The sequence below is a fragment of the Mus caroli genome, unplaced genomic scaffold (assembly GCF_978045245.1).
Source record: "Mus caroli unplaced genomic scaffold, Mus_caroli_1 scaffold_10, whole genome shotgun sequence".
NCBI lineage: Eukaryota > Metazoa > Chordata > Mammalia > Rodentia > Muridae > Mus > Mus caroli.
The window spans coordinates 17,600,128-17,613,786 of NW_028227265.1; the positions used below are offsets into that span (position 1 = coordinate 17,600,128).

At 44.6% G+C, this 13,659-nt stretch overlaps 1 protein-coding gene across 2 annotated transcripts in view; it reads left to right on the top strand.

The window, feature by feature from the left end:
• Positions 1–426: 426 nt before the first annotated feature.
• Positions 427–13,659, top strand: part of Cfdp1 (chromatin remodeling protein CFDP1) — an 87,245-nt gene continuing 74,012 nt past the window's right edge. For both annotated transcript variants that reach the window (XM_021170342.3, XM_085843563.1), the window contains exons 1-3: positions 427–631; positions 9,647–9,764; positions 12,910–13,117. In XM_021170342.3, coding sequence (XP_021026001.1) covers positions 568–631; positions 9,647–9,764; positions 12,910–13,117 — 390 coding nt within the window. In that variant the 5' untranslated portion in view covers positions 427–567. The remainder of the gene's footprint in view (positions 632–9,646; positions 9,765–12,909; positions 13,118–13,659) is intronic.

A 13,659-nucleotide genomic window follows, 5' to 3' on the forward strand; every position in this document is an offset into this window, starting at 1 on the left:
GAAAAAAAAAATGCAGGGGAAAAGGCACTAAACTGCATTAAAGGATTCGATTCTAGCGAGAGAATTGAATCAAGAAGGCGGAGCCTCAACTTTGCTCAAAAGTTGATGGGAACTTTAGCATCTATCTCTTCAGCTCTCAGTTTTTACTCGCTGAGCATATCCGGGAGCGACATTTTAATCTCTGATTTTAGAGTTTCAAAAAATATTAGCTTGTGAGCAAATTTCAAAATAAAAAGACAAATATAAAGAGAAAGAACTATTTCCGCAGATAAGCCATTCTCCATTAAGGATGCACGGTACGGTTGAAAACTACAAGCCCCAGCATGCATCGCTTCTGAGAGGTGGGGGTCCGGAATCCCACAAGGGCCGGGTGAGTGTAGACTGACCAATCGCACCAGCCGGAAGTGTCGTCTCTGACCACGTGGCACTGCCTGCGCATGTGCGCTCGCCTCTTGGGCGGCCCTAGCTGCTGGTCCTGTACCCCTATGGTCTCGCTCTATATCTAGCTTCGCTATTTGGGGGCAGTGGCCGCAGTCGTGTGGGTAGCAGGCCCCAAGTGACAGCAGCATGGAGGAATTCGACTCGGAAGACTTCTCCACATCGGACGAGGATGAGGACTACTTGCCGTCCGGTGAGCGATTCGGCCTGAGGCGAAAGGAGGGTGGTTCCCACGCTTCACACCTCACTCGAGACTCTCCCGGACGGTCCCCAGGGCGTGGGCCTCGTGATCGCGAGGCCCCCGCGGGGCGTGGGCTCCGGAGTTCCGGAGGACCCGGGTCCTCAGGCGGCCTGGAACACGCATGTGTCGGTTCTGCATAGCTGCTGTCCTGGGCCGCCGCCCCCTCGGAGCGCGGGAACAAGCGCGTGAAGCCCGCAGGCTGAGCGTACTACCTACCCGCTGGTTCTGGAAGCCGACCCGGACATTGGAGATTGTTTTTAGGGAATTGCCAGCTTCCTCCTCCAAGTCCGAAACTCAGTTGTCCGCGTCTGGGTTCGGAAGGGATCGGCTTGTTAGAAAATCCATGTGATAATGTGTTTTGCCTCTTTGCAGGAGCTACCCATCGCCCTCTTTTAAGAACTTTTTCAAACGTTTTATTTTTAGAGATTTTATGGCACGTATATCAGTGTTTTTCCTGAATGTCTGTCAGTCTCTGTGCATCATGTGCGTGCCTAGGGCTTCTGGGACTGGAGTTACAGGTGGTTGTAGAGCTGAGCCATCTCGCCAGCCCCTTATTTTTGTGTATGTATGGTGGTGCATTCAGGTGGCCAAAGAGGACAGAAGGGAGTATCGGGTCCTCAGGTGAAGGAGTTACACTCAGTTGTGAACCGCCCAACTCTGGAACCAAAGTTCCTTTGGAAGTGAAGCGCACACTCTTAATGGCCTAGCTATCTTCTTTTCTTGGGGTGGGGTAAAGGTGAACACTAAGAATCCAGCTTATGCGAGGTCCAGACAATTTTTTTTTTTTGGTCGTTTTGAGACAGGGTTTCTCTGTATAGCCCTGGCTGTCTGGAATTCACTTTGTAGACCAGGCTGGCCTCGAACTCCAAAATTCGCCTGCCTCTGCCTCCCAAGTGCTGGGATTGAAGGCGTGCACCACCACCACCCAGCTCAGACAAATCTTTTAAACATTTATGTGTGTGTGAGTGTTTTGCCTACATGCACATCTATTTGTATATATCTACATGTATATTTAGTGTCTTCAGAGCCTAGAAGAGGGCATAGGATCCCCTGGAAGTCGAATTATAGACTATTGTGGACCCTTGAATCAGGGATAGGGATTGAAAGTGGACCCTTTGAAAAAGCAGCCCGTGTTCTTAACCTCAGCCAGCTCTGCCAACCAGTATATCTTAATACCAAAACGTACCCCCTTCTCATCTTGTACCTTGCCCTGGCTTAGGCGTTTCCATAGTTATTTATTCCAGTATAGTTGCTTAGGCGAAAAGCAACTCTAGGAGTTGTGGATGAGAAAGCTAGCTGTACAGCTTACGATCCTGAGTTCAGATGCCCAGCACCCACAGAAAAGCTGGAGGTATCTTGTGGGTGCCTCTAACTGTGGCCTTTTGAATGTTGACAGGCGCAATCCCGGGATCTCACTGGCTTAGTGAGCTTCTGTCCAGTGAGAAACACTGTCTCAAAAACATTAGGTATAGAAAGTTCTCTCACCAGGGTGGCCTAAGACCATCCAGACACAGATGTTTATATTACAATTCATAACAGTAGCAAAATTAAGTTATAAAGTAGCAACAAAATAAAGTAGTAACAAACAAGTTATAAAGTAGGCAGACAACTGAGTTTTGGAAAGCTGGCAATTCTCTAAAAATCTATGGTTTGGGGGGGGGGGGGCGGTCACCACAACATGAGGCTATTTATTAAAGGGTGGCAGCATTAGGAAGACGGAGAGTCTAAAACAAGATGCCTGCCCACATCTTCCTTAAGCACCACAAACACATACATATCACACATCATTCTTATTTATCCATCCAATCAAAAAGTTATGTTGTGCTAGGTATGGTGATATAAGCCTCCTGTAACCCAGAAACTTGGTGGGTTCTGAGGCAGGAGGATTGCTGTAAGTTTGAAAATAGCCTGCTCAACATTGTGAATTCCGGGCCCGCCAAGATAATGTAGTAAGACCCTGTCCTGGGAGAGCAAATGAGTCTGGGGAGATGCTTCAGTTGGTAAAATGTTTGCCTTGCAAGCATGAAGACCTGAATTCAATTTATAGGATCATGTGGTAAAAATGCCTGCTGTAAATGCTCAACACTTACGTATACTATCAGTGCTGGGAAGAAACAGCCGGGAGGATGCCCTCCTACCAGCCGTCCTAGCCTAATCTGTGAGCTCCAGCCCAGTGAGAGACCTTTCTCAAAAGAGGTGGACAGCTTTCTTAGGAATGACACTCTAGGTTGGCCTCTGGCAGCACAGGAAGGCATGCACATGAGTGCCGCAGGGTGTGGGGTGTTCAGTAAGAACTTAGATTCCTTCCAGGTGGTTGTCATGGGTTGGAAATGGAACTCCAGTTCTTTCTGTAAGAGCAGCAAGGGCTCTTGACTGCTAAGCTGATTTTTACATTGCATTTTATGTTCGAGTGTTTTGCCTGCGTGTGTGCCTGTTGAATGTCATGTCAGATATTTAAAGTCCGTTTAAGGAGACTGCTCTCTCCTTCCGTAGTCTGACTTTGCTAGTTTCTTTTGACTTTATTCCTACTTACTGAGTTTCTTTTTTTTTTTTTTTTTTTTTGGTTTTTCGAGACAGGGTTTCTCTGTGTAGCCCTGGCTGTCCTGGAACTCACTCTGTAGACCAGGCTGGCCTCGAACTCAGAAATCCGCCTGCCTCTGCCTCCCAAGTGCTGGGATTAAAGGCGTGCACCACCACGCCCGGCCCACTGAGTTTCTTTTTAGCACTCAGGGTTCATTCTCCTGTTTCCACCATCCATTCTCCAACCTTCAGGCCCTCTCCAGTTCTCCTACCTGCCATTGTCCCTGTTTTGATTAGATAGGTAGTCCCTGTTTATCTTCTTGCTGCTTCTATGGGCGCCTTGGTCATTGCTGACCCACGTGATTGCTGTAACTGGACTACCTTTCTCTGGTATTAATGAATGTTTTGTTTTACAAGTTGTGTGTGTGCTCTAGCGTGTGTGCCGGGGTGTGCATGTACGAGTTAGAGGATAACATGGAAGGATTGAGTCTCTCCTCCCACCATGTTGCTTCCAGAGCTAGAGCTGTGGTTGTCAGGCTTGGTGGCAATGCCTATTGGTATATTCTCTGTTCCCGCTTTAATTTAGCTGCCCGTGCACTTAGTGTTACTTTGACTCTAGGCTTTCAAAATTGCCAAAGTCATCTCCTAGCATACTTAGATTCCTTGGGTTTTTAATCTCCATCTCTTGGAAGTTGATCTCTGCCTTGGCCTTGCTTTATCTTGGTGTGGTTTCTCTCTGCCTTTTGGAACCTTAAACCTCGGGTCTTTCAGCGACATGACTACTTTTTTGGGTCTCCTTTATTCCTTCTCTGTATTCTCATGTTCTCTGTCTCTCTGTCTGTGTTTCTGTCTGTCTTTGTCTGCTCTGTCTCTGTCTCTCCCTCTTTCTCTCAACAAGGTGTCATATATGCCAGCTGGCCCTGAAGTCCGTATGTAACTGGTGTAACTTTGAGTTCTGATCCTCCTCCTCCACCTTTGCAAGGATTCTAGGTGTGTGCCACCGTGCCAGCCTCAGATCTCCTTGTGTTTACTGTGCCTGGTCTTGGTTTTTGCTGTGTTCCACCAAGATGAGAAGAGAATATGTAATGGCTTCCTGAGGAAGGATGCCTGGCAGAGACATTATCCAGAGACCTGGAATGTCTGAACGTTACCTCAGGCCTGTTTGATGGTTGGTTGATAACAGAATTCTAGGTTGGAAGCAATTTTCCATCAGAATTGTGACCGTGTTGCTTCACTTGCTTGATGCCGGTGTTGCCATAAGTCTGTCTTGTGGGCTGGAACTGCAGCTCAGAGATGGAGGGCTTGTCTCACCTGTGCAGTATCTTGGTTTGATATCTAGTGGATCTGTATCTAGTGGATCTGTTTGTCTCAGAAGAAATCTCCCCTTTGCTCCCATTTTCCTGATGCTAGAGATCGCTATCATCACCATCATTAGACACTGGCATGTCTTTGCAGTCAGGGAGCCAGATTTGCTGCTCCCCAGACTTTTGTTTCTGTTTAGTTTCTCTGGAATCTTAGATTTTGTTTTTTTAAAGATTTATTTATTTATTTCATGTATGTGAGTACACTGTCACTGCCTTCAGACACACCAGAAGAGGGCATCAACTCTCATTACAGATGGCTGTGAGCTACCATGTGGTTGCTGAGAATTGAACTCAGGACCTCTGGAAGAGCAGACAGTGCTCTTAACCACTGAGCCATCTCTCCAGCCCTGGAATCTTAGTTATTATGTTGAGCTGGGTTAGACCTCCTGCACTATGGTAGTTACTGTCCCCTTCTCCCGGTACTTTGCCTCCACCCAGAGAGGTTCTCTTAGGGCTCACCTGGCCCCAGTTGCTCCACAGATGCTTGCATGGATTTTGTTGGGCATTGTACCGAGTCTGTAGGCCAGTTTGGGGAGAATTGATAACTTAACAATCTTTACCAGTCTGTGATCAGTGTCATGTCTGTGTAGGTCTTTTATTTCCAGTTGCTTATTGGTTGTTAAAACATGAGAACACACTACTTTGGCATGCTAAAGTATTGCATTCTTCAAACTTGTTAAGCTCATACGTCAGGGTTTTGTAGATTCCACAGGATTCTCGAGGTAGATAATGATGTCAAGGCTAAGTTTTTTGTGATTCTTTTACGTTTCTTTAGCTTGACATGCTGTACTTGACACTTGTGATGTTGAGTAGGAAGGATGAGAAGGAACATTCTTCTCTAGCTCTCTGCTCTCAGTTGTGAGGAAGCTCAGAGAAGGACCTCAGTGATTTACCATTTAGTAAGAGGTTAGCTAGTTCCCATTCATGAATGCCCTTTGTGTGCACATACCTTTTAAACCCTTCACTGGTAACTCACTACTAACTCACACATTGCTTCAGGACGTGTGCTTTTGCATGTCCATTTTGAAAAGGCTGAGGATCAGAAAACATAAGCAAGTCTGGATGCTCAGCGTGGTGGCACACGCCTCTGATTCCAGCACTTGGGAGGTAGAAGCAGGCAGACAGAAGGCTCAGAGATGAATTTGAGGCTAGCCTGGTTTACATAGTGAGTTCCAGACTAGCTGGGGGTGCTTAGTGAGACTCTGTTGAGAGGAAGGAAGGAAGGAAGGAAGGAAGGAAGGAAGGAAGGAAGGAAGGAGCAGCTGAGCTAGCTGAGCAGGCGTTACTTGGGCATCTCCCTGTAGCGCTCCTCACAGGTACCTTGCAAAGTTTGGGAGGTGAGCAGCAGCTGGAGAAGGCCTAGCCGCATGTGCCCAGGGCTCCTTTCACCCTCTCCCTCCTGCTCCATGTATACCCTGTGAGCCACAGCCATAGCAATGGGTACCACAGCAACAAGATGAGAAAGGAGCGGAGAAAGAATACTTGTCATAGATGACTGCAGATGATGAAGATGGTTTATGGGCCATGCTCCTCTGAGCCCCATGCTTCCTCTGTTGTGGAGGGACGAGATGAGGGATGAAAGCTAAACCTTGGGCAGTAGAAGCGGGAATAATGGCATGGGAGAGAGAACCTGAGGATCCTTGCCTGCATCACATCATGCAGCAAAACTCTTACATCCAGTTTTTAGTTTAATAAGTCCCATTGACGACATATTGAGAAGATTCTGTCGTGAAAAAGCTGGGGCCAGTGTTACTTGGCACCTGGGTGTGATCCCACATTTCTGTAATCTTATCATAGAGGTGGGAAGATCAGAAGTTCAAGGCCAGTCTCAGCTGCATTGTGAGTTTGAGGCCAGCCTGGGGTACATGACTGTCTCAAACAAGACCAAACCCAAACAGAAATACTCCTGGAAAGAAGGGAAAGGAAAGAAAGTGTGTAGCTAGAAAGGTGTATTTTATGGTTCCAGGGCTTTTTGTTCTCGTCTGTCTCTTCATTTGTTCTCTCTGAACAACTTAGCCCCATCCATGCTTTCTTGCTTGCTGGTTGTTTTTGTTTGTTTTTTTTTGGTTTTTTTTTTTTTTTTTTTTTTTTTTTTTTGGTTGTTTGAGACAGGGTTTCTCTGTATAGCCCTGGCCGTCCTGGAATTTACTCTGTAGACCAGGTTGGCCTCGAACTCAGAAATCCACCTGCCTCTGCCTCCCAAGTGCTGGGATTAAAGGTGTGCGCCACCACCGCCCGCTTGCTGACTGGTTTTATGTCAACTTGACACAAGCTAGAGTCATTCGGGAAGTGGGAACCTCAATTAGAAAACGCCCCCAGCAGATCAGTCTGTTGGCAAGCCTGCGCTCTTTGATGACTGATGGGTGAGGTGGGTGGTGGTACTCCTGGGCTGGCGGTCCTGGGTGCTATAAGGGAGCAGGTGAGTAAAACGCATTTTTCCATGGCCTCTACATCGGTTCTTGAACCCAGGTTCCTGCCCTGACTTCCTTCATGGTGGACTGTAAGTTGTAAGATGAAATAAGCCCCTTTCCTCTTCAAGGTGCTTTTGGTCATGGCGTTTTATTTATCACAGCAATAGAAACCCTAGTTAAGACAGCGTCCAGGATGAATGAAAATATGTCTGTCAAAACCGAAGAAGTCTACGCTGAGTCTGGAGAGATGGCTCAGAGATTAGGAAAGTGAGTTGCTTTTGTGGTAGACCCAAGTTTGGTTCCCAACATCCACACAGGGCAGCTAGCAATCCCTGGTACCTCTGGCATCTGCACTCACATATGCACATAGCCCTACACCCCCCCCCCCCCCACACACACACACAAGCACATAACATTCTAAAACGTCTTTTTTTTTTTTTTTTTTTTTTTTTTTTTTGGTTTTTCGAGACAGGGTTTCTCTGTGTAGCCCTGGCTGTCCTGGCACTCACTTTGTAGACCAGGCTGGCCTCGAACTCAGAAATCCGCCTGCCTCTGCCTCCCGAGTGCTGGGATTAAAGGCGTGCGCCACCACGCCCGGCCCTAAAACGTCTTTTTAAGAAGTAATGTGTATGGTACTACCTCTAGAGCTTTTGATGTGCCCAAATGCCAGCAATGCTGACTTTTGTCAACAATAAATTTGAAAAATGAATATAATTCCTATTCATATTATCACTTTTCTGATTTGTTATCTGACAGCTTGATATAACTGAAGTTTTACTCCTCTTTTTTAGAATGTTTGTGTGTGTATATGTGTGTGTGTTTCTCTGTCAGAGTTGAGGTGTATTCACAGGAGTGTAGGTACCCACATGGGCCAGAGGAGTTGGATTCCTCTGCATCTGCACTTACAGGTGGTTGTGAGCCTGGACAGATCTTGGGAATTGAACTTGGGCCTCCGAAAGAGCAGTCTATGCTCTTAGCCTCTGAGCAGCCATCTGTCTCTCCAACCCTCTGTTTTACATAATTATGGAATCTATGATATGTGATCCTATGATTTTGTTTTCCTTGAGATGTTTTGTTTCGTTTGACACAGGGTCTCTCTAGACAGCCCTAACTGTCCTGAAACTCTCTCTGTAAGCCAGGCTGGCCTCGAACTCACAGAGGTAACACCTGACTCTGCTTCCTCGGTGCCGGGATTAAACATGTGCACCACTAGGCCCAGCCCTGATTTTTAAGTTTCTGTTTTGTTTTGTCTTTTTTAGACAGGGTTTCTCTGTGTAGTGCTGGCTGTCCAGGAACCCACTTAGTAGTCTAGACTGGACTTGAACTTAATATGACATAGTTTTTTTTAGTTTTTTTTTTTTTTCCAAGACAGGGTTTCTCTGTATAGCCCTGGCTGTCCTGGAACTCACTCTGTAGATCAGGCTGGCCTCGAACTCAGAAATCCACCTGCCTCTGCCTCCCAAATGCTGGGAATAAAGGTGTGCACCACCACTGCCGGACTAATATGACATAGTAATTTGACATAGTTTTAACTAGTGTCCTGACTTCTGATACAGCTGGATGTTGTCTCCACCTTTTTTTACTTGCCTGAATTAAGCTAACTTTTTTCCTCCCCTCCAGGAAACCCTTTATATTGTAAATCATATTTTGAAACTACCACTTGAATTTCAGTGATGTTCACTGTTACTTCAGTGACATTGCTTCTGCATTATTTAATAAATAAATATTTATCTTTTTTGTTTTGTTTTGTTTTTCAAGACAGGGTTTCTCTGTGTAGCCATAGCTGTCCTGAAGCTCATTCTGTAGACCAGGCTGGCCTCGAACTCATGGAGAGCCTCCTGCCTTTGTGTCCAGAGTGCTAGGATAAAAGCCATGGACTACCACACCTGGCCAGAAATATTTATCTTAAAAAGGGGATGGAGGGTTTTTTTGCCCTTTTTAAAGGTTTATTTATTTATTTATTTATTTTTAAGATTTATTGATTATATGTAAGTACACTGTAGCTGTCTTCAGACACTCCAGAAGAGGGAGTCAGATCTCATTACGGATGGTTGTGAGCCACCATGTGGTTGCTGGTGAACTCCAGACCTTCGGAAGAGCAGTCGGGTGCTCTTACCCACTGAGCCATCTCACCAGCCCTATTATTTATTTTTATGTATATGAGTACACTGTAGCTGTACAGATGGTTGTCAACCTTCATGTGGTTGTTGAGAAATGAATTTAGGACCTCTGCTCACTCTGGTTGGCCCCACTCTCTCTGGCCCAAAGATTTATTTATTCCTATAAATAAGTACACTGTAGCTGTCTTCAGATGCACCAGAAGAGGGTGTCAGGTCTCATTATGTGTGGTTGTGAGCCACCATATGGTTGCTCAGGACCTTTGGAATAGCAGTCAGTGCTCTTACCCGCTAAGCCATCTTGCCAGCCTTTGTTTTGTTTTATTACTACCGTTGTTTTAGAATTTTTTGTTTGTATGTTTGAGACGGACTCATCGAGCCCAGCTGGCTTCAGCCTCTCTTGGTAACCAAGCACAAGTCTGAACTCCTGGTTCTCTTGCATCCACCTCCAAAGTTCTGAGCATCAGGTGCACATAACTGGCTCAGACTTCATTCTTAATATTTTGTGAAAAATCTTCATTGCAATTGTCTGACTGCCCTGTTCTTTGATTTCAGGTGGAGAGTACAGTGAAGATGATGTCAATGAATTAGTAAAGGAAGATGAAGTGGATGGTGAAGAGCAGGCTGAGAAAACCAAAGGGAAAAGAAGGAAGGCTCAGGGCATTCCAGCCAGGTGATGCTGCCCTCCAGAGAGTGCTCTCATGATAGATAGCTGTCTGTCTGTCTTTTTTGTTTGTTTTGTTGTTGTTGTTTGAGACAGGGTTTCTCTGTGTGGCTCTGGTTTCTCTTTCTCTGGCTGTCTTGGAACTTGCTCTGCAGACCTGGCTGTCCTTGAACTCACAGAGATCCATCCACCCACCTGTCTCTTCCTCCTGAGTGCTAGGATTAAAGGCCTATGTCATCCCCACCCCTCTCTTCCTCTCTCCCTCCCCTCCTCCCTTCCTCCCTTCCTCCCTTTCTTCCTTAACATTTTATGTGTGTGAGAGCTATAGCACAGGCTGGTCTGTGTAGCCTAGGCTAGCCTCCAGCTTCAGCCTCCAGAATTGTAGGGATTATAGGCATGAACCATTTGCTCCTAGCTTTATTGCCAGGGTTTTAACCCCTTTCTGTATGAGGGAAATATTTGTTGATACTCCAAAATTAAAATCAAGGCCTTCAACCAGTTTTAAAAAGTTTTAGGCCTTAATTTTAAAATCACTAAGTAAAATGTGCATGTGGTTAAAACAGTCTTGTTGCTATAAGATATAACCTCTGGTCTTACCCTGATAAGCTGTTACCTTAGATGGTATCATACTCAGTGTGGGTACATAAATGGCAGCATACTATAAATCATGCTCACGCTCACTATTGGACAGGTCTCACTATGTTGCCCAGGTTGGGCTACTCCTAAGCCTCTTGTCCAGGCTGGCCTCGAACTCGTGATCCTCCTGCCTCTGCCTCCTTCAGCAAATCCTACCGGCGTGCGCCACCACTACCGGCAAGCCTCTTGTCTTGTCTTCTGAGTAGGAGTGTGATTCCAGGGAGGCCTTACTGTGGCAATTCTCACTTAGCCCATTGTTTTAAAGGCAGCATGGCAGTCCATTCAACACACCCTGTTCTTTCAGGGACTTTATGAATAGACCTGATTTGACTTAACCATCCACTTACTGAGGAACAATTAGATGGTATAGTCTTGGGCTGGAGAGGTGGCTCAGCGGTTAAGAGCACTGACTGCTCTTCCAGAGATCCTGAGTTCAACTCCCAGCAACCACATGATGGCTCACAACCATCTTGTAATGGGCATCCCATGTCATCTTGTGCTGTGTCTGAAGAGAGTGACAGTGTACCCACATATATGAAATAGAAATGGCCGGAGCAGGGCTGGAGAGAGAAGGGTCGGAAAAAATAAAATAAAAAGATTGTATAGTCTTTGCTACAGCAAAAGGTTGTAGAAGACACTGTTAGAACATGTTATTACATACTGGTACAAGTTTTTTTTTTTTTTTTTTTTTTTAAAGATTTATTTATTTTCTGTATATGAGTGCACTGTAGCTGTCTTCAGACACACCAGAAGAAGGCATCGGCTCCCATTACAGGTGGTTGTGAGCCACCATGTGGGTGTGGGAACTGAACTCAGTCAGTACTCTTAGCCACTGAGTCTTCTCTCTAGCCCATGGTACATAAAGTCAGATTTAAAGGTGTAGAACTGTTTGATCTAAGGCTATATAAATTATATTCTTTTCAGTTGAACTTTTAAATTACCCCCTATTCCCAAACAGGCCATGTTCGGAATCACAGACCCACAACATTAGAAAATCATGATGGGTTATAACTCAGATGAAGGCATCTTCTATAGGATGCCTGTAGACTCTTGTGTTGCTCTTGTTTCTGTCTTGGGCATTGAAGCAAAAGCAGATTGCAGTTTTGAAAACAGAGAAAGTGAACATTAAGTGCTATATAGTATATCCACAAGTTGAAGTAGTAGAAATGTACTTTTTATAAGCCCCGGGCCCAGTTCTCTTTCCCTGTGTTAGGATTTTCGTTTCTTTTGCCAGAGACATTGTAAGTGCTGTATTGTTTAGGGTGTTTGGGAGAAAATGGTAACAATGAACTTGAGAGTCAGTAGACTTTGTGTTTTAAATGGAGTGGCTTTTAGAAGTGAAAAATATTTAGCACATACGTTTGTAAAACCCTTTTTCTGAAAAGATTAATGAGGTAATCTTGGGTAGCTGTTGGGTTTTTTGTTTTGTTCTGTTTTGTTTGTTTGTTTGTTTGTTTTGTCTGTTTGTTTTTCTTCTTAGTATGTAGTTTGGCTATCCTGGAACTTACTATGTAGACCAAGCTGGCCTCCAACTCACAGAGATATTCAAGCCTTTGCTTTCCTGAATACTGGGATTAAAGGTGTGTACCACCATGCCTACCTCAGGTGTTTCTTAGTAAAAATATCAGTCTAGACACAGGATACTAAAATTTAAGTTTCAAGTGAACTCAAACCACCCCATTTTATTTAATATGGGAGCAGGTAATGAAAAGACACTGCTTGCTAAAGAGTTCACACACACAGTGTATATATATGCTGTATGTCATGTAAGTACTTTGATTGCTCTCAAAGTATACACTTGCAATGCAAAGTAACTCCTTAATGGGGAGTGTCCATGTATGAGTTTCTGAGGGGCTGTTATCTACGGGGAGACCCGAATTTTAAATTTTCATTAAATATTCCTGCAGGATATAGTTAAACTTTGTAAGTACTACTAGACTCAATGTGTTTTATTATTTAAATAAGAATTTCAGCTATCCAGATTATAGAGTGAAGATTGAAATATGTTTAAAATATAATATTTAACACTCTGAGAATGCCTAGGGTATTGATTTATTGTTCCTGAGTCTCAAAGAGTAACATCCCAAGAACTTGAAAACACAGAAATGTGTAGGTATTCTTTTCACTGTATGGTATAGTTCTAAATTGTAACATTGTTGCTGAAAAAACATACTTAAAACCAAATTTAGTCAGGGCTGCAGAGATGGCTTAGTAGTTAAGAATAGTTACTGCTCTAGCAGAGGACCTGGGTTCAGCTCTCAGCATCTCCATGGTGGCTTGCAAGTACTAGTGACCTTAGTTGACTTCCGCAAGCTCATGTACTTACATGCACACAGGAACACAGACATACACATAAATAAATGAATAAATATCTCCGTCTCCGTCTCTCTTACTGTGTTATTAGTAATCCCAGATGTAAACTTTGAGATGTGTAAGGTGATCCATGGATTGGGGAGAGGCAGTGAGTGACTTGCATTCTGTCTTGTCTTCCTTTTTCTGGGTGGCTGTTGGTGAGTAGGAAAAGGAAACAAAGTGGCCTCTTGTTAGACGAAGAGGAAGATGGCAAGGAAGACTCTGGAGGTAGTAGCAGTGAAGAAGATGAAGAGGAGAAAGAAGGAGGCCTTGGGTCAGAGAATGCAAGGAAGAAGAAGGAAGATGAGTTGTGGGCCAGCTTCCTTAATGATGTAGGACCAAAGTCAAAAGCAGCCCCAGGTTCACAAGCTAAGGTAAGCTTAGAGATTGGTGGGATAAACACCTCTCCAGAAACACCCTCACTTCCCTGGGAGCTTCCTATTGTTTTAATTTGCAAACTGACTTGAGATTTGAATCTCAAATCAAAAAGCAAACTAGATGACTTCACTAAGGGAAAAACAAAGCCTTTCTTTCTTTCTCTCTTTCTCTCTTTCTCTCTTTCTCTCTTTCTCTCTTTCTCTCTTTCTCTCTCTCTCTCTCTCTCTCTCTCTCTCTCTCTCTCTCTCTCTCTCTCTTTCTTTCTTTCTTTCTTTCTTTCATTCATTCTGTTTTTCTTTCTGTTTTGTTTGGTTTTCCGAGACAGGGTTGTTTCTCTGTGTAGCCCTGGCTGTCCTGGAACTCACTCTGTAGACCAGGCTGGCCTCAAACTCAGAAATCCGCCTGCCTCTGCCTCCCGAATGCTGGGACTAAAGGCGTGCACCACCACTGCCCGGCACAAAGCATTTCTTTTTTTTTTTTTTTTACAAAGCATTTCTTAACAGTTGAAAACACAAGCTGTTTTAATCAGGTAAATTTC